Here is a 25,113-nt window from a genome sequence, read left to right on the forward strand (position 1 = left end):
GTTATTAAAATTCTTAGTTTATAGCGTCAGATTCTGTGCTGTGTTTCAAAATCTCAAAGCATGATGGAAGCTTCAGCTGATCCAAACCCAGGCTGCTGCAATACTACCTTTTTGCGAGGGCCAGTCCTTGTGTGCCTATACAATAAATAGGCTCAGGGCAATGACCTGACTGAAGAAAACTGCCTGGTGTGCCCAAAATGGTTTGAACTCCTTCAGCTCCCTCAGTCAGCTGACTACACCCAAGTACAACCAGCAACACCACAGAACAGCAAAGAGAAGCAGGTCTTCGAATAGCTTGAGTTTAGATTTGCAGCCTCGGTGGGCACAAAACTCATTGCCCAAAGAGGACCGTGGCTAAAGCAATGTTGAAAACCAAGATTACATCCACCCCACTCTGGGCTGCCCCAAGGAAGCTCAGGGTCATGCTTCACTCCTTTAGCCCCTTCACTGGGCATGGCTAGTCTACACATCACATGCTTTTGTGGGAAGGAGAGACTTCTTTACTCAAACTGCTCTTCAAACATCTGACATGTTTTCTCTACACCATAGTAAATCAAGAATTAATTTACCAACGAATGAACAATGAGAGGAAGGGCCTTTATTAGTGTTACAGGAAGCAAATAGTTACATAACCGGATTTCAGTGAAGGAGGCGTGTTTCAGTGCTGGAAGAGAAAGAGGCATGAGATTTCCGAGGGGTTCATTCAAAATGTACAAAAGACTATGAAACAAAAAGGAGAAGAAATGACTTTCCCTATGGAGAAGACAACCAGGACTGCAATAACCTTAAGATCTCAATTAAAAAAAAAACAAACAACAAACTATGCACAACACGTATTTATCATTTAAAGATTAGGAAATATCAAGGCAAGTAGTTCAAAATATTGAGCATTTCAGTACATAAGATGATAATAGAATACAATGAAAAGTTTAAAAGGATTAGAACTAACCAAAATTAAAACAATTTTTTTTTTTATTTGTTTGATTTTATTTCTATTAGCTTCACTATAATAGGCTTCATCACAGCAGAACTGCAGGTTTTTGGAAAAAGGGAAATGGAAAACTATGTTAAACAGCACCTCAAACCAGTACAAGCAAAGGAAATCCTAATCTCTCCTCCACTCAGTCACCATAAACATATTACAGATTTCAAAACTGATGTTGTATGAACTTCACATGTCAAGCTTGATATATACACCATATAGCACACAGTAATTAACTCTGTTAAAACAGTGTTTGAGGCAGCAAGAAACATCAGAAGACCAAGGTAACTCGGAGTTCAGGCTGCCGTGTTATCTTCAACTTAGCCTTGCCTTTGCAGAACATACGGTAGTTAAGATCACCCACAGCTGAGAAACCTTTTTATAGAACAAAGTGTAGCGCACTGAAACAACAGAGAAAGCAATGCCCTTGTGAAAGTTTTACTTTACAGCTGGTATTTACTCTTAAGCTGTATTAAGCTATTCAATGATGGCATCTTGATTAAATAGTCAAAGAAATGGAGTACATGCCACAATAAATTATACAAAATATGGTATTCAACACTTTGTAGACTCCTTTTTTGAAGAGATGCTTCCCTCATGTCTGTCTCTGAAGTTCACAGCTACACTGTCTGACCTGGGAATTTCACGACCTGGACCCACAGGCCAGTTTAAAGGGAGTCTGAAAACCTATTCCCAGTTTGGTTCTAAATCACACACAGGTGTTGGTGAGAATGAGCTATACCTGAATAATGAAACAATCATAACCACACTGTAAACTCAAAAGCTTTACCAGGAAAAGCAAATGGAGTTGCCCTAAGCACTGAGATCTTCACTCTACCACAACTCCTTCACCGCTTAGCAAATGGACTAGAGCGAGGCCAACAGCCAAAACAACAAGGCTTGAACACGAAGCATGAGGTTGTTATCATCTCTGCCTGCTGAAGTGTGTGGGCAAGCCAGTCATCGCTAGCCAGGCGCTGATCTGGAACTGGTACATGAGGCCAGGGGAGACCACTGCATTGCCCTGCACTGCTACAGAATGGGTGCCTCCACACGGTGCCCAAGCTCAGAGCGCTTCTCCTTGCTGTGCCCCACCATGAGTCCCTCCTAAACACGTGAGCAAGTTCCCATGATCTCCCAGGTCAAACTCGAAGGAATTTGAGGGATCTATGAAGATGCTCTTTGAAATCTCTGCCTGCCTCTAGAGCAGGACTATTGGGCACATATCAACTCATCTCTGTGAATTCTCATAAAATTAATTTCATTCCTCCTCTCCTCTCCTCCTCACGAAGGGCTGGGATGCTGCTAGGGTGAAGAACACATTTGTGCAAGTCTCTCAGCCAAGTCAGAAGCAGTGCACCCAACTGAAAGGAAGGAAGAACTTTGCAGATAGAATGCATACTAAGTTCTCGAAACAAAATTATTGAGGAAAGATGCTATTTTTAGTATTTTTTTTTAAATACACATTGTTTGAGAGTTACTAGGAGACTGTAACAGTTCTACAGATTTCACCTTTGCTCTGCTTGAATGAATTGGTTATTTTTTTGAATTCATTCCTTATTGACATTTACTTGATGGGTTTTTTTCCTGACATATTTAATATGGTTTCCAAAAGAGCTGCCCTGATTAACAACAAATGGATGCTTAAATGACACAATAATGGCAGTGCACTTTGATAGGAATGTTTCTATAAAGCATACTTCAATTTGCTTTCTATGAGGAACTGCACACAGAAGCTAAAAAAATATTCTAAGAATCGGGCAAAAAAATTCAGCGCTACTAAGTTAAAGACAAAATATAAATTGGGTATGTGTTTTGAGCACACAGTGATTAAACTGGTGAATTAAAGAGTAAAATAAAGTTGCAGAAATGCTTTTCTTTTTATGATATTTATTTTGACTATTACATTATAAGTAAATGTATTTTAAATACATGTATTTTGGCAAATTAGTTATGTATTATTGCAGATTGCAGTAAAACTCACAATTAAAGAAATTTCAAGTAAAAATAACATTGCTAGTTAAAGCTGAACATTTTTAAAGTTGAATTCCAAATACAAATTTAGCTTTGAATAGCTTTTGGTATTAGATAATTAACAAGCTACATTTCTGAAACTAAATGGGCAGTTCCAGCTGTTATTTTACAATTAGTTTCCACTGAGTCTTTTAAATTAATAACTGCTGCGATAGCCTCAAACACGCCAATGTTAATTAGAAGTGGTGTTTCCATGTAATGCTATCCATATATACAAATATTTTACTGGGCGAAAGGTCTAAGTAGACTTTTTTCTTTTTTGCCTCTCTACTAAAGATAGAAGAGAGAAATGTAAAGCAGGAAAAGACTTTACTTCCAAACCCTATTCCAGAGAGAGGTATAGGTTTCTTACAGAAATTAAAGATGACTTTCCTAGGATTCTTCTACTAAAAAAAGCATAAATTCAAGTACAAGAGTAAAGGACAATATTTAGAACTTACTATTTAACTTGAATATTTTGATTTAAACCCCAATTCAAAAACAATAAAGCTAAAGATTATTAAATTAAAAAAAAAAAAAACCACAAACAAAACAAACCACACCAAAAAACCTGCATTTCCAAATTAAATGTAGAGAGAGTCTTGTTAAAAGAATTAAAAAAACGTATGTTGCGGAATAAAAACATCCTGGTCTGAAATCTGAAAAATTAGAAAATAAATTAAAGGAATAAGTTTAAAATATTCACTATTACAATGTTTTTTTGCCTAAACACAGGAAGAGAAGAACTGAAAATGACGGTAGTGTAATCCGTTTCGCAACTTCTATGCAAAAAAATAAATATTTCTTGAAATACTATGATGTTTTTTTTTTCCTAAAAGTTATTTTCCTACATAACATTACCTCTGCAGTTTTAAATATTTTGAAATTAAAGAAAAACTGCAATAGAGTTTTTATGATGCACTGTACCTTTTACTTTTTCTAATTCCCTATGGTAACATATGCACATTTTAATAAGCTGCTCACATTTCCATCAAAAACTGTGTATACATACATTTTTTTCACTGATAATCTTTGTTGCCTTTATTCAAAGAAAAATAAAGAAACTCAGGTCAGCATTAGCTAACTCCTTGTTTGCCTACCAAATAAGCTTCAATAAAGTATGCAAAAAAAGAAAGTTCCATTAGAAACATTATAAAATAATCAACTCTTATAAGGAAATATTCATATTAGGTGTCTAATATGGGAAACAGTTATCTGAATGCTAAACTTCTACGCAAAAAAGATTTTTTTTTAACTGTTAATCAGTTTGAAAAGGAAAACAAAGAACTAACCTTTTTGCTCATACTACAGTTGTACAAAATCCAGACTTTTTTGTAACAATCATTTAAAGGTATAGTTTTCTGAATATAAATATGTCCCACAGTAATTTAACACTGAACAAAACAATATTTCTCAAGAGAAGATGCTTATAGATGTGGGTGCTGTTGAAAAGTTTTGCAAAGCATTTGATTTTCCAAACCACATTTGAAAGAAAAAACAGATTTCCACACAGACTGCTAGCTATGTATGTGCTTCTTGCATAAACTCCTTCCATCATTCTTTCCTTCCCCTCACTCCAGCACTATCAGCACAGACACACAAAATTGTTTATTACTCCCTATTTTTAAACTGAAGGATTTTTGTTAACCAATTATGGGCATTACATGATTATTACAAGCATGTTCTAGATAAAGCTCCTTGAAGGAAAGATAAATAGCAGATATTTTACAAGAAAAACAACATAATGTTTTGTTATTTTAAATGTTTGAGAGTTAAAAAACAGCGCAAAACAGTAAGCTACAGCAATGAAAAACAGAGAAGATTAGACACATTTATAACAAAAAAACCTTGTATTGATGAAAATTTAAAAGAAAAAATACGAACTAATTTACAGCTACCTTTTTATGATTAAAGTCTTTACATGTTTGGGGGATTTTTTGGGGGGAGTGCTGGTGTTTAAAGAATTTCCATTTACATCCACAAATTGAAAACAGTCTATGGACAGCTTTATGCTTTGATCTGTGAAAGATCTACACATGAAAATGACCATGGAACATTCAGACCTGGACTATTAAGCTTTGATGTATGACATGAATGAAATCCTAGGATCTCAAAAATGATGAATCCAGAGCATGGACAACAATTAGATTCTTTATTGGCTAAGCTGAGAAAAGCTTGTGATTCTGTTCACCTAAACTTCCAGAACTTCATTGTTCAATAATATTTATTCTGGACTTTATAAGGAAGGCCTTTCCACAACAGCCTCCAAACAGTCTGTATTCTCTGTGCTCTTTGTCAGCCATTTCATTTTTGTTTTAACAATATTTTACCTCAACATGATTTTACTCTATCTGCTCACGGATACTCCCTAAAATCCTCTTTACTGATGTTTCACATCAGAGTTTGCTAAAAACAACTATGTTCGGGATGACTGGCAATTATCTATACAATTGAGCAGGCAATTTGCACTGTATCTGGTATAGCAGGGCCCTTATCCCAGTACAGAAGTAGAACTAAATATCGTCTCAATTTCAACTCTGTGCTGCTTCGTATTTAAGCAGAGCCACGCATCTATTTCCTCTTATTTTTCAATCAGAGAAACAGAATTGCTGGGTCTTGTGATGAAGTTCTCTAAGCCATTTTCCTATTGACACTGTCCAGTTCTGCTGGCAGCGTAGCACTAGTGCTATTCAGTGTTCTAATGCCCCAACATGCATGCTTCTTTTTTTAATTCGGTCCTTTTTATGTCATGTTTCCACCGACTACAAGTGCTCAAGGATTCCAACTATGCTCAGCTTAATCGCACTAAGCACTGTTTGTATACACAGGAAAATACTGTTGTCATCTCAAAAGGTGACAAAATTGTCTCACAGAACATGATCTAACTGGGCAGAAAACTGCTTAAGATGACTACACACACATCTGATTAGTTCCACTTCTTTAAAGCATTATAATTTATTCATGCCGATACTCCACATTAACCACTTTTAATAACTTTTAATAAAAGGGAAAGCACTAAGGAAATGACAAAGGGAAAACATATGAAGGCGCACAAAGAATGAAATGTGGCTTTTCGAGCTACACCAGGAGATGCTACTCTGTTTGCTGCAGCCATCTCCATGCATGGAAAAGGATCTTCTGGCCTGGTGCCCTCAGAATTGCTTTATATCCATCAAAAGTCTGTTTTTTTGACAAGTGATTATCAAACAGATCTAAATAATCTGCTAGGTTAGTTATCTGGAGAAAGACTTGAACAACTTGATCTGAATTGCTTTGAGTAAGAGGCTGGAGTAGATGAAATAGAGAAGTCCTTTCCAACTGAAATTATTCCATGATTCTATGCTTCCCTTGGATTTTTGTAACAGAATCAGCCACATAATTGCTTTTAGCACTCTCCATATAAAAATGTATATTTAAGTTTTTAGAGAAGTGCTTACTGGTAATAAGAAAATTTAACTGATGTCCTCCAAAGCCGATAAAGCATTGCTACAAACACCCCAACTGCTAAAAGTCTCTCTGTAGGGGGCATACAGTTAAGTTCTTGATTTCATTACACTAACACTGTAGCAGAAGCATAACATCGATGTTAGGTACCAAAGAATCCATAGACGAGAGTTTTATGAAGAACTTCAGGAAAAAAAACTTACAGTTGGAATTTTTATCTTACAAGACACCAGACAGCCAAACAAGAGCAAGCCCAGGATGGAGAAATGCAATTTTTTGCCTCCAGAGATGCTTGTGGTTTTTTTTTTTCCCTGTAGTTACAGCATTTATAAAATTTCCCTCCAATGTAATTTCTCTGATATCAAATAACTGGCTGACTTTGAGTCCATCAGGGCGTTAACATGATTTCCCTACCTTAGCACTCTTCCTCCCCAAAACTGCTACACTTTTCTCTGTTTTGTCAAATGTAGTTGACCATTTGTTTGGCGACTTCAAAAGTTCTAACACACACACATCATGATCAGACAAGCCAAGAAATGACCACGTCATCTTGTTTTTCTGCAGCCTGCTGAGTCATCTGCAAGCAGCAGCCCCCCCAATCCCAAATTAAATATGATCAGGTAATTAAAACCCACAAAAACGTGGTTCTCTCCTTCGCGGCTTAGCAGAAACTTGATTTATTCAGACTATCTCACTCCTTCACAGTTTCAATTAACTGCTCTTCCCTCTCTTTAGCCAGGCTAGGCAGCTGCCTCACTTGCATACTCACCCAAAATCTCCTTTCTTCTTCTCCCTAGCCACATCCCAAGGCCTTGTGGTATCTACAAGAGTTCTGCTCCACAGAACTGGCAGTTTCTTGATGGGAATGTACAATTCTGGTCTTCATTATTGAAGACAAACACACCTTAGCTGGCGTTTAAGAATCAGAAATTCATGAGAAATCATTGAAACAAAGAAACCAACTCCTAGGATTTAGTAGGGAAAAAAAAAATGAGAAGGAGAAATTGTCTCTTAGTGTGACCAGCTAGAAATGTGTCACTGCACTTCTTTCAGGAGCCCTATATTAACTATATTGGTATATGCATCTAATACTACATGTATTAATAGTCTAAACTAAACTAGTCCATTTTCTACTGGAGGAAACAGTTATTTTTAGATTGATTTTTGTATGACATAATAAAACTGAAGGTACTATGTCAATACATTTCATTCCAACTTCCAATAATCACCTGAAAAAATATTTATGCCTAAACTTTTGGGGCACATTATTTTTCCAATATTCCATTTTCAATTTCATTCTCTCTCCAAGTTAAGCAAGTAGGCTATTTTTCCTAAGACATAGATGGAGTCACTTCAGCTTACAGGCCAGAAGTGGCCTGGTTTATTTAGTACAACCTGCAGCCATACCACATTTGCCTCTCACACACTGGCATTCTGTTAATGACATATGAGCACATTCAGTTTTTCATGTATGAATTTATGGGACAAATTCAAAAGATATTTGGAAATTCTTTTCAGCCGTCAGCCATGACAAAGTTTCTCAGCCTTTTGTAAAAGAACAGTTTCTAAATGAGAAGCAAAACCTCTTTTTTTCTCATGAAACACTACAAAAGTGACATTAACTGCATGTGGTTGTAGTTCAGACCCAAACAGAAGACTGTTTAAACCAAAGTGACACCGTAAATTAAGTTTGTATCCCCACTCCAGAAACACTGTAAAGACGGTGGTTCAGACAATGATTTATTTTCTCTTATTCTATTAAACGCAGCAGCAGCAAATTAGAGGAGAGGAGAGGTTGGAAAAAGACAGAAGATTACACACTGGGATTACTAGAATGCTGTAGCAGCTAATTCTTCAGTAATCAACAGGCTGCTGTGATTTTTTTTTTTAGAGTCTCTTAAGCTGGATATTGTACTACTTGTACCTCTGTTGATATTTACTAAGAAATCTTTCACCAAAATACATACATTACACACTGTGTGGGTTTGCTTATTTTACTACTTGATTTTTAAGCATTCTGTATTCGCTCCAGTTACATGTTTTTGCTATCTAGTACCATCCACCATGGGCAGGTTAAGAAGGGCAAATAATGTGTAAGTTAAGAAATCTCATATTTGGAGAAACAAATACTAACATCAGGCCCATGTGTTAAAAATATCCCACTGGGTCTTTTTTTTTCCTTGAATAGGCTGTGTCCTGCCCTAATAATACAAAAACCCTTGTATTCTAGGATTTTCTAAAGAAAAACTGGCAAATGGTGAAATGAACTCTGCTCACAGTCCACTGGTCTATCAGCAGTGACTGCCATGTAAGAAAATGAACGGCTGTCTTCAACCATGCTTCTGTAACTACAGTATGTTCTGAATCAAAGAATATGCAATTAGAAAACGCATCTACTCTGACTCCAAACTTGAATCTTAATATTTTTAATGAAAAAATACTAATTCGTAAATCTTGAAAGTGTTGAAGCTTGCTTAAACAGATCAAAATAGTAACCCTCTTCCCAAACCAAAAGACCACCCACTACCAATTTCAATATTGTCTCATAAAACTCTGCAAAGTAACTTGACACTCTGCCTCGATGTATTTTAAAAACACTAATTGGATGATTAAAGGAACAAAGACTGAGTCATTTGACAGCTGCTGAGAAATTAGAAGAATGGCCACTGAAGCAGTTAGCACTGAAAATGGCAGACACTTCTCAGGAAGCACGGTGTTGTGAGACGGGTCACTATGAAGCCAGTAACAGTCACAGGAGAGATGTCTGTGGCCCAGTGCTTACTTCTACCTTACCCATTTGGGGTCTCGATTTCTAAAACGAGGACTGGAGTATATTGTCACTGTATAAAACTATGAAAACCAAATATATACTGCACAAACCTAGTCCAGAACATGTATGTATGTAAGACCCAGAGACCTATAATGCAAAAGGGCATCAGAACATTTAAGCAATTGAGTGACTTCTGGTTTGAAAAACACAGAATTTTTGCATTTCAGGTAAAGGCACAGATGCAAAGATATGAGACTCATCCCTCCTGTTGCTTACTCACTGATTTGTAATGTGCACACACGGAACATGGCACAGTTCCCCTAGGAGACAGAAACGACCTTACAGAAGCTGGAACCTGCAGATTCCACTTTAGGACAGGGGATTTTTCTGATAAAATTCTGGTTGCTGTGAGAAGAACAGTGAAACCTACGTTTGGTTCTGTAACTCCCAAAGCAGGTATCAGATGGGAATTTCCTTTGAATCTTCTTTGGTAGAAGAAGAAAGAGCCTGTACAAATGTCGGGAAGATTTCTTTTTATCTGTGAGCATACTGAGAGTTGGATCAGGCCCTGCCATCCAAAGCCGTTGCTGGTGCCAGGCTGTAAGACGTCTTCCACGAAAGCTCCATAATACAATAAACACAATGCACATTTAAAAAAAAAAAAAAAATCCAACAACTATAACTCTACTACAACTAAACATACAAGCAAAAACACTAATTTAAATATTTCCACATGGAAACATGAAGAAAAAGACTCTCTTACAACTTCTAAGTGATGAGAAGAGAAACTGGAGATATTTCATGGTCTCCTAAAAATCCTAGGCTTAACAAAATGTAAAACTTGCTGTCATTTTCTAGGCAGTAAATGTTTTACTGCTGGGAAAAGATTTTGATGTTTGTAATTTCTATTGAAGAGCACTACAAGGTAGTTAAAAATATTGCCACATCTGAAAAACAGACCAACGGGAAGTCTAAGACACTTGTTCATCTGTATTTCTGTGACTTTTCTCACTTGGTATTATTTGCAACCATACTTTCATGTCTGGCAACAGTGCCAACTCTACTAAGGATCATATATTACTTTTATCATGTTGATTACATATGTTCACCAGTTTTGCTGCCTATATATGATTAGTGTGGTTTGCACATACTTAAGAGACACAATCCAGAGCATGACATTTTCACAGAAAATCTGTTTACTGAGAAAGAGCTCCTTAGAAGTATGTGTTCCTTTCAGCTTTGATCTACATGACATCAAGAAACCTACAGTTTGAATATATGTTTACCATTTACATTATTAAGATCTATATCCTTCACACTCTACGGCTACTGAGCAATTTGGTAGCCACAAAAAATTCCCTTTTCTCTTAGGTAAACTTAGTAGTAGCTGAATAAAATAAAGCCTCTTAAAATGTTCTCATCTGTGAGCGTAAGCTTCACAATGACTTGACATTTAAATTCTGTTATTCATCAGCACTTCACAGAAGAATTTGGTTTGTCTAAATGGATTTGAAAGCCCATAAGTGAAGAAAATCAGAAAAACCTGGTTTTGAATATCAAAAGATTGCATGTGAAAAGTATTTTTACAGGCTGCACGTACCCATTTTATTGATCAATTAACTTTACCCAAAATTAATTTTTCTGAGACCATATACGAAAACCCAACCCCCTCCCCCAACACTTACTGATAAATGTCTTTTCTGAGCACAGCTCTACTAAGAGGGTTGTCAGCCTGAGGAGCCATGGAAACAGATCCAATCTTGAGAACCAAAGTGTCTTCTTTAATTGCTGGATTAGCTGTAGTTAGGAGAAGAGAAAAGTATGTGTTTGATTAAAAGTCAAACGCACATGGCAGAAACACTGAAAAACTACTTCTTACAAAAATCTAAAAAGAATGTATGCTAAGGATTCAGTTCTGCTGAGGAGCAACAACTAATGCAAAAAAAAGCCATAAAATCAACAGCATTGTTGTGATACATAAAAGACAAAACTGTGTCATTTAATTTCCCCACAGACTTTTATCACACAACTAAATCCTGGCCTGTGACTTCTCATTTTCTCTGATACTTTTTTATTTCAATGTTGTTTTTTTTTGTCCAAAATGATATTGATCCCACAGACTTCTTTGTGATCTGTCTGTTTCTCCAACAATTATCTGCTGAAACATCAGCACGTAAAGCACTCTGAATCATGCACCCTTTTTAACATGGGCCTAGGTCCTTTAGATGTAAAATACTGCAGGATATTAGAATGTAATCATCCTAGTAGCATTTGACATGGGTTGTAACACACAGGAAAAGTTCAAACACAAGGACTGAAACAAGAGAATCTGCAACCTGACACATACACAAAGAACACCATGTAGTACTGGACAGTGAATTCCACATCAGTAACAAAATTACTCCATGAAGAAAAATCGCTGCTTTTCACTTCATCTCCATCATATTCAAATTTCAGCCACATGTATAAATTCCTAGTTTTAAAAGTAGTGGTCATACTAGATAGAAACCCAAAGTTCTGTTCTGCCCCCCCCCCAAGTAGTACCACCTTTCCTGTAGTAAACAATCCCTCTGAAGTTTCCCTACAGGAAAAGACTGAGTCTACTGCATCTCCTTCTCAGCAGACACGGACACACACAAAGCATTTGGAAAAGCTTCTGCTGAGGAGACGTCACAGTAACTAGGAAGCTCCTGAGAACATGTGATGCAAGCTCAAAGAGTTCACCATCTGAAATGAAAGGGTTCACTTCAACACCAGCATGATACATAACAAGGATGGAATGATATCACACTTGCTCCCACGTCCAAGGAAATTTTGCAAGACTTTCATATATGAGTTCTGAAAACAAAATGATAGTAGCAGAACAGACTTTAAATATGTTACTGAAGAGTAAAATGCTTGGTGTGGAAAGAATGAGCAAAATCTATGAGCTTAAAAAATGGCTTCTCCAGACTAATTAACATCTTGGTGAATAAGACACCATGCTTTGCAGCTATATATATACATAAATATATTTTTAAACAGATGTAAGAAATCACAGAATCCACAGAACTTTTACTCTGATATTTTGAAACAATTGTAGGGAATACCACAGTAAATATGCAGCAGAGAGGTTACGCAAGTTTTGACACACAACTAAATCACAAGGGTTTTACTTAGAACCACCTCATTACCAAAAAAGCAAAGTCAAATACATCAGTCCCCAAAGCAGAGCAAAACCATATACAGATGGTTTGGTTGCCAGAACTAAGGTAGGAAAGTTAAGTTGAAAACAAAATCCTATTTGCGACTAAAACAGAAACCATAATTTCAACTTAGATGAAAAAATGAGTAAAGCATTGTACTAAGTATTAGAATTCCTGCCATTATACACTTAATGTGTTGGGGTATTTTTTCTCATACTCACATAAGAAAAAGGTATTAAACATACTTCAGAATGTAACTGCAACTTAATTAGTTGGCAAACGCCTTATTCCGAGAAGCGGTTCTTGATAAAATATATCTTAAGTTAAGAATTTTAATTTGTCTCTGACACTTAGCAAAGCAAAATAAACACAGGCTACTCATCACAGTCTCTATTATGTAAGCATTTTAGGATTTTTTTTTTTTTCAAGACTCGGCATGGTTCTTTTGTGTGCAGCTTCCTGTAGGTCAACGAACTCAGTCAATCTTAGAAAGAAGAACAGTCATTAACATTTTCAGCTGGCTTCTAATGAGTGGGAATCTGAGTCATGACTTTGGTTGATGAATTCGTATCTCTATTTACTAACCCATGAATTCCCCCATTAGCTTTTCAAAATATGGGAATAATGTAGTAAATGTAACCACAGTCATTACAAATATTTTAAAATTGGAGGGGGGGGGGAAAGTCTACACTATACTATGCAAGTACAATATAGGAAAAACTTAGAGACCCAAGTGTAATAACGTTCACAATCTCACTTGGTTTTACCCGCTCATCTCTGTCTTCTTTTTGCTGAGCTAAACACATTAGACTCTTTCAATCCTTCCTTGTAAGACTTCTTCTCCAGCACTTGATTAACATTTGTGGTGCTTTTCAGCACCCTCTCCAGTTTTATCAATTGCCATTTTTATAACAGAAAGCAAATTGGACATGATGTTCCATCATCTGCCACATGCAGAAGCACAGCTACTGCCTTTATTTCTTTTCACTAAGTCCACTGTGACCCTTAAGCTGTTTTCAGCCAGTTTTCCAGGATAGTCTCTCCAGTCCTGAGGATGTAGTCTACATAATTTTTTTCATTGAGACACAACTTTAGCTTCAGAAGATTTAGTACAGTTTCTGCAAGCCATGATGTAAGCACAGTGATCCAGATGCATGGCCTATAGAGTCCTTAACATTATTTTCCTCAGGAAATTCTTTGCAACATATATTAATGCTATCAGCAATGGTTTCATATTTACTCTCAGATTATTAAATACCAATTTCACTTATTATTCCCAACTGAAAAATTATTTTTTTTTCCTTAGAGTTCTAGTTAGCCATTTTTAAATTCATTTAACATTTCCACAGGTATCGTATGGGGATGTATTTAAATTAGATTGTCATGAGACACAATGTCAAACTCCTTACAAAAGTCCAAGCATATCAAATCTTCGCAAACAATTTATCAACTTAGAATTGTAACCATAATGAAGAATAGAAATCAGATGTGTTTAACAAGACTAACTTTCCATCAAACCATATTTATTATTGTGTAACAGATATGTAATTCCTTATTAACTGACTTCTGTAATAGATTTTTTCCCTTATGTTCTCTGAAGGAGAGCAATAAAACTACCTGTCTTAATTTTATCTGAACATGAAACTTTTCATTTTACTAGATATACCTTCAGCTGTCTAAAACCTGCACTTCCAAGGTGTGTTAAAAATTAGCCTCAGACGACTAAGATCCCTGAGCACAAGTTACTCAGTCTAACTGATTTGAAACTGCTTAATAGTAAGCAAAGAGAATGTTACAGACCATGTGTTACAACAGACATCAAAGTTGGGAGTCATGCTCATGTGACAAGAATATATCACTTCTACAAATGCAGGACATACGTTTATTTAGTATGCCACCTTTTCTTTTTCACTATCAACAAATTTATCGTGTCCTTTCTAGTGCTTCCTGATATTTTGCTCCCAGTAAGTATCAAAAAAAGTTCCTATTGTCCTCAAACCAGCCAGATGTGGATTTATCACTTCTTCTAATCACTTTATCACTTCTTCTAATTCTAATTCTTCTAATGTTTTTTTCAATTTTAATTTTTTATTTATAGTGTTCTGAAAACACAGTATTTCTTGTTTCTGTTTGTTATATATTGCTTTTATATATTTAGTTGTCTTTACTTCATCACTATTTAAATTAGAGCTGCTGGCCAGAGCTTGAAACACCACCCGATGTATTAACAAATCAAACTCTGAGGGAAAGTAGCATTGCTTATTGCCTAGGATAGAATGCTGCCCTCAAGTCCACCACAAAAAGAAATGTTCATCTGGTGCTGCTCTAACAAACCACTAAACTAAGATGTTACAAAATTGTGTGGGTGTATCCATGCATGTGGGTATCTATATTCCTCAGGAAAAAAATGATGATTTTGATGATTTCATAGTGTTTGTGCACCACAATTCATGGTGCAAGTTTGGGTTTGGACTGCACGAATAAACAACTCTGTTTTTACTCTATATGTAGAGTCACAATTACATGTGTTTTTTGGGTGGAGGATAGTTTTGGTAGCTATCATTAGGTATAAGGCATGAACAGCAGACGATTGACTAGAAAAGAAACTCAGGTCATTATGTTACTACTTTTACTGTGGTGCTCACATCCTGAAACATGCAAATCGTATTGGATTAAAAAAATCTCTTAAGCAATAAATGATGAATGAGGTCTTATTGGGGCAATAATATCACAACATATACCTTTCTGACCTAGGACATCAGTAACGTGGGTCATATTCAACCCTTACTCCTTATTCTGGTTCCTAATTTATACTGTCCGTGCAGACAATAAGCAGCGGAAGAGACAAGCAAGTTATTTCACATTTAGAAACAGATGAGAATTTGGGAAAATGTGGGGTGAAAGAAGAAATTTTAGGAGAATGGTACTGATTTTCATTGCAATGATATTTCAGAATTTTCTGGTTGAAGAGGTTAGCTGGCTTTCTTATTTTAGTAAAGCTAATCTTTAAGATTATTCTTTAAAAACACACATAGTTTTTCTTTCTACATCCATGCTTAACCGTGGCAATTCTGCTCTTTGCATGCATTTTTGAGCAAGGAAATAGCAACAAGACGAAGTTTTTTATAATTTCTTTTTAATGAAATATATGGCTAGAGAGTTACAAGACCATACTTTTTAAAAAAAGACTTCCTTGACAGCATGCCCTAAAACTCCCAACAAGAATTATAATTCTTCCTTGCCAACAAAGCCACTCTAATTTTATCTTCCTGTGTTTTCAGCATTCCCAGCTGGAAAATTGTAGAGGATGCTGGCAAAAAAATGATCTATGTAAATTCTCACTGTCTGCACTTCTTCCAATCAGGTTATGAGAAAAATTTAAAGACTATACTCTTAGGATTATATTGCGTGCTATCATATATAATGGTAAAACAACCCCCATACCTATAGGACTGACGTAATGATACCAGTAAAACAAATTTTTCCTTTTTTTTTTTTTTTTTAAATCTCTAGAAGAATTGTTGGTAATGGAAGTGATCGCATTCCTGCTAGCTGTTACAAATTGTAATTTTAACATCAGCATCTCTTTATTTTTATATAAAGATTGTAATAAGGATGCAAATATATTTTATGTATGAAGGGAAAACAATTTCCTACAGGAAAAAAAGTATTATCCATAGATCAAATGGCTACTTACCATTGTTTGAAAGAACAGTTTATGCTATCCACATTTCTGTAAACACCTGAAAGCCTTTTAAATAAGGCAGTCTGAATAGCTTCAACTAAGACTTCTAACTATATCATCTGTTGGGCATCAGTCACAAGGTACATTTTATTAACTTTTTTGAAACCAGCATATCTACCTATTTCACTATTGCATATTTTTCTAGGTGCCAATTTCTGCAAGAGCTAAGGCTCCCTGCTTGCACTCCATTGCTGGAACAGGCATCCACAGAAGACTGAACTGCTATCAGTTTAACGAGAGCTGACACAAGAATCACCACTGCAGAACTGGGTTCTCTTTCCACAATTCTTGACCATTTTTTCTTATTATATTCACATTTTAAATGCAAACTTTGTAGATACTGGGAAAGCAAAGATCAAATAAATACCCAAAACCTTTCTCAGCAAACCTGCAGAGAAGTAGCATGAGTGTTAGATGTTTCCTAGCTCTGACCCTTAAAACTGAAGGCCCTAGCAATGGTCAGCAATGTAACTAAGTTAGAGTATTTGTCTACAATGCTGAACACAAAAAAACAAACTCTAACAAACTACTGTACCTTCTGCAGTATGACGATCTTCCTCATTTTTGGGAAAGAAGACTCTTATTACACCAGTGTTGATATAAATCAGAGGCAAGTTGCGGGAAGTTAGAGCATGAGTCCTCATTGGTTGGCCTGGTGATTTTCTTTTCTCCTTTTGACTCCTGGGCAACCTGGCTTGAAAAATGCTTGCAATCGCATTAAGCAAAGGAAAACAGAGAACCACATCAAAGGCCTGGGCAGAGAGAAGGATCTCATGAAGAAAGTGAGGAGAACCATCCGTGTGACCTTCTGATAGCTTACGGAACGTTCTTCGTTCATTTCTTGATACCAGTTTGTGTCGGACATTTTTTGTCACAGCTTTGGTGTAAGTGAGAGAAAGAAATCCATGTTGTTGGTGTGAGCCATCTAAAAGTTTTGCAGTTGTCTGTTCAAGGAAAAAAAAAATAAACTGCTGCAAAAATATACACATATAACATCCATCAATTGCTATATTCTCTGTTAGTTAGAATGTTTAGGGTTCTATATTTCCTAACAGGTTTCCACTGTCTCTGAATAGTAGAAAAAAGTTCTTTCTTTTTTTTGAATGATCAGTTTGTCCACTGTGTGTCCACACTTCACTGTATTGTGTCAGCTAAAACTATAAAATGCTGAACATTTTTTTCTCTTCTGATTATTTATGATGTATGAAATTAAAATCCAATCAGCAAAAAAAACCCCATATATTCCAGAGTCTAAATTTACCATGATAATTTTTCACACAGTTAAATATTTTGGTTTCTCCTTCACTTTCGACATTTTAGAAGTAGATTTTACTCCCTTGCACTGTTCCTTCAGTATGTGCAAACACCATAGGTGCTAAAAGGATGCCTGGGTGCTGAGACAGCTTCACTCCATCTAAACACGGGTGTACAAACCACCCATAGTCAATTAAATATTCTAAGAATTGAGCTGGTTTTGCCCTCATCACCTCTGAGTGTTTAAAAAGAATAGCTGCACCATGTGCTAAAGCACATCACTTTATTAATAAAGACACACTGCACTGTACTTTCGAAACAGCAGATTCCTTCACTTAGAAGGACGTGTTTCCTAGATAAAGATGACAATTGGATGCTTAGCTCCCAGAAGATTTATAGTACAGTTTTTATGTTGTCTTTGAAAGTCTTTCAGTCATACACTGTGAGTGAAAAATGTAAAAATAATAACTAGAAAAACTATTGTATTAACAGTGTAATACACATTTTGATAGAATTCTATAAGATTGTTTAAATAGTGTCTTTAATCACATCAGCACAAATGAAAGCAACTACATTTTGCAAGTAGTTGCTTCTTTCAGGATATTAAATTTGATTAAAAACAATTTAATGTAATTTAAACCTTGTTAATAGAACATCATCTCTTTCTTAAATAAACAGGATACATAGCTTAAACGCTGAAAAACTGGAAGCTTTTATCATTAAGTGAATTAAAACCAATTCGTAAGTTCATTTTCTACAAGAATTGAAAAAAAACAGAGTAAAAGTATTACCAGTCAATATCCATGATGAAAACAAATCAGACCACACAGAACTTCCACTAACATAAAAAGATTCCATGCAGCCATACGTTTTTGAAGACAAAGAGCCCAATGTCATAACATACAAAGTCTTTCAAGGATAAAGAGGCAAGAAATAAAAGGGGTTAAATATCTCACACTGAGATACACTGAATGAGCAAGTAATGTACTAAGTATTCAAAAGAAAGACTCAAATACGAAATTGTTATTTGTTGCATTATCATAATTATAAGCAGTAATTTTAAAAAGTTGCACAAAGTACATTGCAGTAATACAAAATACTTAAATCCCTAAGTAGATATCAGAACTACATGAACAAAATGCAGCATTCCATACTGGCTTTTATATATTTGGTCTCCAGACATTATTGTATGTGCTCACTTTTAATATAAATGAATCCCATTGACTTCAGCAGACTGCTGTTATATACCACGTTGTGAACCATGAACCCTCATTCTCTTCTACTAAAAAATGACTGACAAGTACTACCAAAGGATGAGGGAAATAACTAATACAATCAATAAATACATCAAGTAAAAAAAAATAATTCAGATGACAAGAAACTAAAGCCTTTTGAGATTGGTTTTTTTTTTTTTTTTTTTTTTTTACTTTAACTGACATATATTAGTGGAAGTTCTGTAGTAAAAATTTTTAAAATGATTCTTACAGAGGGAAAGAAGCCAGAGAAATTACTGAAAGGGTCCTGCTTGCTGATGGGTCGAACCAACAAGGTACGTCTGTTCAGCTTGTCAGTACAGGAAAGGAAGACACCTCCATATTGCCCCAGAGACCAAGAATCTTCCCCAAGGCTTGAGGTAATGAACGAGGCACAGAAGAGGGGAAGACGAAGACAAAAAGAGAAAAACAATTGCCATAAGCAAAAAGAATTACATTACACTTGCACGGTTCTATGTAACTGCAAGATAAAGCCTATGCCATACTTCTTCCTAAAAAGCTGAAATTCAATCAGATCAAGCAAAAAACTGGTAAATAAAAAGTTTGCAAAATTTTATGTGAAAGGACAACCTACAGCAAGAGGTCAAGACACATGAGAATAAAAGTATAGTAAAATCTTGCATACAGAAAAGGGACTTACCCCTGGATTTTCAGCAGATAGCTTTCTTAGAACGAAGAGGAGAATGATTACAAAACCCAAGAAACTGTACGAAAAGCTGTACCCGTATATGTTACAAAATTTTAGTATTATTTAGAAAAAATGAGCTATTAAGTATTAAAATGTGCTTTGTACTACAGTTCTTGTAATCATTCTTTTTCACATATAGAAGAACAAAGAAATATATGTTGCTTAAGAAGAGTTATTCAGGTAAACACCTTAGTTTACTAAAGAAATCTCACCAAAAGCTTTTCTTTGCATTGTAGAAATATTCCTTCAAAATGTCCTGACTGCCAGTCTCCCCCTGGCCTGGAAGACAGAATGTTCACCTTATCTATCCTCTGCTTTTGTTTTCAGTCTACAGAGACTTAAAGATAGAGAAAAGTACTCTGAAGAGATTATGAAACTTAAATGAGAACAGTAACAATTTCATCGAGTGGAATAACTTTTTTTTTTTTTCTTTTTTAAAGTCTCAAAACAGCTTTAGCAAAGAAGAACACCCTGAAGTTGAAAACATTTCTAATGGAGCATTAGGCTCCTGGGAGCGAAGTACCTTCTCTCAAGCTTTCCATAGCACCTGTGGACAAAGCAGTTTGTTAAGAGCACACAGCTACTGGGATTCCAAAGCATTTTAGAGCATCATGACTTGATTTTGAAAGATTTTAGAAGTACAAATTTTGATTATCAAATATTACAATAAGTGCAAACAATAACTGCATTTGTAACTCAGGCAAAAGAACAGGAATTCAAATATTATTTTTTAGACTGCTGATCAGAAAAAAGTCTCAGAAATGTTGGTAGCTTTGCTAAGTTGATACTAAATTTCCTTCCTGTTGTACACAGGGAACAATAATTCTCCAATAACACCTTGCAGACATTGGCTCCTAAGTCAAAATGATTTGTGTTCCTAAATATTTTTGTCATTTTTAATGACAAAAAAATGTTCTGAAGCTTTCAACTATTTTTTTTTCCTCGCAGGGAATAACACAACTATTCTATTTTCTCTTAATCTCTGTCTCCCATAGTGGAATCTGCTGATCTGTAATGGCAAACAGTAGTCCAGCGGATCAAAGACTACCTAGGCCCTCTCTTATTTTGTCAATATTTTGTTCATGGCGAACATGAGCTAGAAGGTGGCACATGCGTCTGAGTGCCAAATGAACGCAGTCACACTGATGCAGCAAGCGAATCAACTAACAAGACTTGCTAAATTTGCAAGACATATACTAGGCCTAATTACCTACTCTACATACACATAATATTGATGATATACTGGTTGACATTCATCACTGAAATTTTACACAGGCGTGTCTGCATAACACTGTGCCGTGTCACATAGACACACATGATTACCTTAGCTCCCTGCATTACAGTGTTGCTCAGCCACAGCTAAAGAAACTGGTCCATTTTTCAGAAACTTCTTTTTAATATCTAAGAGTATGGTACCATAAATCATTAAATATTGGTACTTGCTAACACATCATGAAGCAATATTTAAGGAATTTCCCATTCAAAATTTCAGCTAAAATGAATGATTTTTTGTCTAATGGACCAATAGACCAATAAGTATGAAAAAATGCTCTCCTGATTTGTAATGATTCCTATGTACTTCTTTGGAATCAGATATAATTCTGAGAAAATGTAATTCTGATTTTTATTACTGAAAAGGTTAAAATAATTTAACTGAAACCGAACTACTACCTTAAATTCAAGTTAAGAATTAAGAAAAAACCCCCACCACCTGCCTTCTTCTTTCAGACTGAAATTAAAGGAGAGTAACTCCCAGGAATTACCTGTTTCTGTAATGGTCAATATTGAAGCTTTCTATTTTACATTTGATTTTGGTATAGACATCCTGCATATCCACTGAGGCACTGAGATCTTCTAACTCACTGACAACACAAACTTCTGCAATAGCCAAAGAAAATAAAGATTATTAGTTATTAATCTGAAACTTGTATATTTTCAAGCAAGAAATATATCTGAGACACTACATTTTGTAAACAGGGCAATGCTACTTCTACTCAGGGAATTTTCATAAAGCACTCTTTGATTCAAGTGTCACACAGACAGGAACCAAAAAAAAATCCCAGAATCCAAACCTTTTTATACAAATGTGTAAAGAGACTTATAAATGTTTTTTTTGCTCAGGTGTTCATAGTATTAATTCCTGAAAAAAAAGTAAAAAAATTTTTCCCAAGATATTTACTCTAACAATACTTGAGATTTCTTTCTTTCATGTAATTAGTTTTTTAAAATAAAAAGTATACCTCTTTGAAAAATAGCTTTAACCATTAGTCTCCTTATTTTTTCACATTTCTGTAACAATGTTAATTGCTAAGCAGCAGTTTCCTAACATAAAAAAACTGAAGTCCTGCAGTATATTTATAGAATCCGAGTTCTTTTCAAGCAATTACTGCCCAGATAATAATCCAAATTTAATCTCAAAGAACAAAAAGAGAAGCTGTGTACCACACATATTTCTCTTTTCAACACAGAAGTTGAAAATTCTGTGTTGAACTCCACATTAAACTTCCTAAGACTTTAAGGATTATACTATGATGATTATGTTAAATTTAAATTTGAAATTATCAATACAAAACCACATGCCTATGCATGTGACATATAAAACACATACTACTAAATCATATAAAAATGAAACATGATTGCTTCAAAGGCAATAAATGCAGCAGTCTATTAAGTAAAATGACCAACTGATTTCCAGCTTAATGTAATCTTTCCATATCTTTCTACATGGAGAGGGAAGTTTACGCCAAAGAACAACACTGAATTCTGATTACATGCACTAACCTAACTACAGGTTGTTACTCTAGTTTAAAACACAGATCCAACCCACTATTTCTGCATTACAATGCTTAATGTTGTCAATAAACATTCTGAATAGCTAATACTGTGCTGTAAAATAAAATATATTTTATTTTATAAATAAATATATATGTAAAATAATATATACACTATAAAATAGTATATTGGAGGAAAAAATGATGAATACCTGTGCCATTATTTCTAGGATCAGGAGCAAACAATTTTATAGTAATTTTTGGCAACATCCACTGCATCCAGAGGCTGACACGTCCACTTGAGACTCCAATATTACTTGTTGTTTGTTCCAATGTAATGGAGTCTGAGAAAGGAGAATCATCACCACCCTGAAGAGAATCACCCTATGAAACAGATGTAATAGCTGAGGAAAAAAATATTGCTTTTCACCACTCCTCTTTTTCCTTCTGTCCAGACTGATGCAGATGCCCAAACTATATAAATCCAGACTCACTGATAGTATATTTGAATTAAGTCATTTTTTAACGTCAGGAAAAAAATAAAACAAAATATATTCCCCTTTTTTAGGTAGAGATAATGGACTTTGGTAAAGTTATATGGTAAAAGTGTAAGGTTCCATGACTTAGTTCCACTTGACATAGTGAGCTTTCCTCATTAACTCTACACTAATGAAATACTATCACCAATGGAAAAACACAGGCTGATAGTAATATTCTGAGATGCCATGGGAAAGGGGAAAAGCAGACTTGTGCATATCTTGCAGGCAAAGGAAGAAAGACTCGTTGGAAGTGCCAAATGAAGAGCCACCTAGTATGGCCATAACACTTCTATACTACACATGCACTGGTTTTGATCCATCCTGTCGTCATCCCCCCCTCCCTCCTTCTTCTGTGTACTTCCCTGTAATTACTTGGGAAAACGATTTCACAAAATAATAGCTTTTTGCAAGAATTGGAAACATTTTTGTTGCCACTTTAGAAATATTTCTATTGTTTAAAAAAGGTGATTGTCACTCGCAGTATTCTTAATTATACGGTATGTTGACCAATGAGCTTGCAGAAGCTTCTGTGCCATCAATAATCTCCGCTCATTCCCTAAAACATTAAGGGCTCAACAAAGAAGATACAAAGGTTAACATTTTCAGGAAAAGAACATGACAAATGACAGCTATGCTGAATATCCGCTATGAGGGCTTATCACGGCCCTGCAGGCACATTCTGATAATGCTTGATGGCACAATTGAAATATTTACCAGCCATAGGACTTCATTCTGCTCCTTTGCTGGAACTTACTGCCTCCAAATAGGAAAGGAAAGATGGAAACATACAATTGCTCATTGGCTGCTAGTGTTTACAGCCTACTAAACTGAATGCAATGGACACTTAAGTCACTAATGTCAACCAGAAGCCACTAAAAATCCACCAGCACCTTCACCTGCAACTCCACTAAGTGTTGCAAGTTTTCTTCATTATTGAGGCACAACAGGAAAGGAACAGCGTATGGTCACTGTGACCCACGAAGACCAAGTTGTTTCTAAGATTTAGAGACCAATGAACACCCAAAGTCTTAACTTACAATTAAGGCTTTGGGGATTAGGACTTGTGAATTATGATGAATTACATGCTTGGGAATTTTGAGATTTATCTAATCTATTTATCTAATGACTAACCAAGATAATTTATATGGAAGACAGCCTGGAATCAGACCTACACAGAAAACACTGCAGTTTGACTGAATCCATTTTAACCTGTCAGAGACAAAATGATCACGCACTCACTTCAGCTTCAATGTCCCAGACAAACTTACTTTCAGTAGCAAAATTTAAAATCTGACAGTACTTGTCTGACTCTTCAGTCCAAGACAGAAGAACGTGAGTATGGAAATTCTGTTTAGCAATCTGTTTTCTGGACAGGTAGAACTTATCCCAAGCCAAATGACAACAACAATGATAATAATGAATATGCAAAGCAAACTATATACATTTTTTCTACTACCCAATGACCAATTCACGGCCAGTCCCCAATCAGTGATTACAAAACGCCCAAATCCCGAATTTCCCAAAAAAAGTTTGAACACCCAGACAAGAGCGGATTCGAACTCACAGAACCAAGAACAGCCAAGAGCTTCCTGCACCCCTTCCAACCCTCTTTCCTAAACTGAGCGTGACATGACATCTATGGTATGGAACATTTCCACTGGCCAGCTTGGCTGTCTGTCTGGCTGTGCTCCCTCCCAGCTCCTGCACACCTGCTCATTAGCTGAGTATGAGAAACTGGAAAAAGTCCTTGATTCCATAGCAACCACTGAAAACATCAGTGTTATCAACATTCTTCTGGTACTAAACCCAAAACACAGCAGCTACTGGCAGGAAAATTAACTCTATCCCAGGAAACCAGGACACAGGGCCTGTCTCCTGCCATGTATCTAAATGTATTCAATGTCTACCACAGTAGGACATCTAACTGGAGAAAACTCAGATAGCTGATTTCACTAAGACGCATCCACCTCCAAATCAAGTGTGGCACAGTGGACATACAGCACCCAGCAAGATGAAAAAAGACAAAAAGGGGTGGTAACACATCCTAAATAACATGTTCATGGTAGAGGTTAACTGCTTTCTGCCAAACTGTGACTCACATTTCCTATTTGCTTCCCCAGCAAAACCCTTCCTGCCTCTTGCCAGACCTTTTTGTGCTAAGACTCCTATCTCCGAGTACTGTTTACTAACCATGCCTTTGCAAGACACTTCCTACTGTCTTCACAAAATACTCCACTCTCTCCAGTGCCACTTCATTGTCCTACTAGGCAGCACTGACAGCAACATGGAAGTAGATACCTTCTCAGCACTGTAAGCAAAACTCAGTTTTGTTTCCTCAAGGATGCGGTGCCTGTCCTTGGCACGGAAAAGTATGGAGAAGGAATGAAAATTGGAAAACGACCTTCTAGAGTGTCAGGCCTGGAAGTCCCCCAGCATCCAAAAGGATGT

The 25,113-nt window shown here is 35.9% G+C and overlaps 1 protein-coding gene across 7 annotated transcripts in view; it reads right to left on the reverse strand.

The window, feature by feature from the left end:
• The window catches only part of VPS13B (vacuolar protein sorting 13 homolog B), a 482,877-nt gene that overhangs the window by 183,185 nt on the left and 274,579 nt on the right, over positions 1-25,113 (reverse strand). For all 7 annotated transcript variants that reach the window (XM_075415801.1, XM_075415802.1, XM_075415804.1 and 4 more), the window contains exons 26-30: positions 22,339-22,510; positions 21,119-21,233; positions 18,879-19,020; positions 16,675-17,083; positions 10,895-11,006 (exon numbers count right to left, since the gene is read on the reverse strand). In XM_075415801.1, the coding sequence (XP_075271916.1) occupies positions 10,895-11,006; positions 16,675-17,083; positions 18,879-19,020; positions 21,119-21,233; positions 22,339-22,510 (950 nt within the window). The remainder of the gene's footprint in view (positions 1-10,894; positions 11,007-16,674; positions 17,084-18,878; positions 19,021-21,118; positions 21,234-22,338; positions 22,511-25,113) is intronic.

The sequence above is a fragment of the Opisthocomus hoazin genome, chromosome 3 (assembly GCF_030867145.1).
Source record: "Opisthocomus hoazin isolate bOpiHoa1 chromosome 3, bOpiHoa1.hap1, whole genome shotgun sequence".
Taxonomy (NCBI): domain Eukaryota; kingdom Metazoa; phylum Chordata; class Aves; order Opisthocomiformes; family Opisthocomidae; genus Opisthocomus; species Opisthocomus hoazin.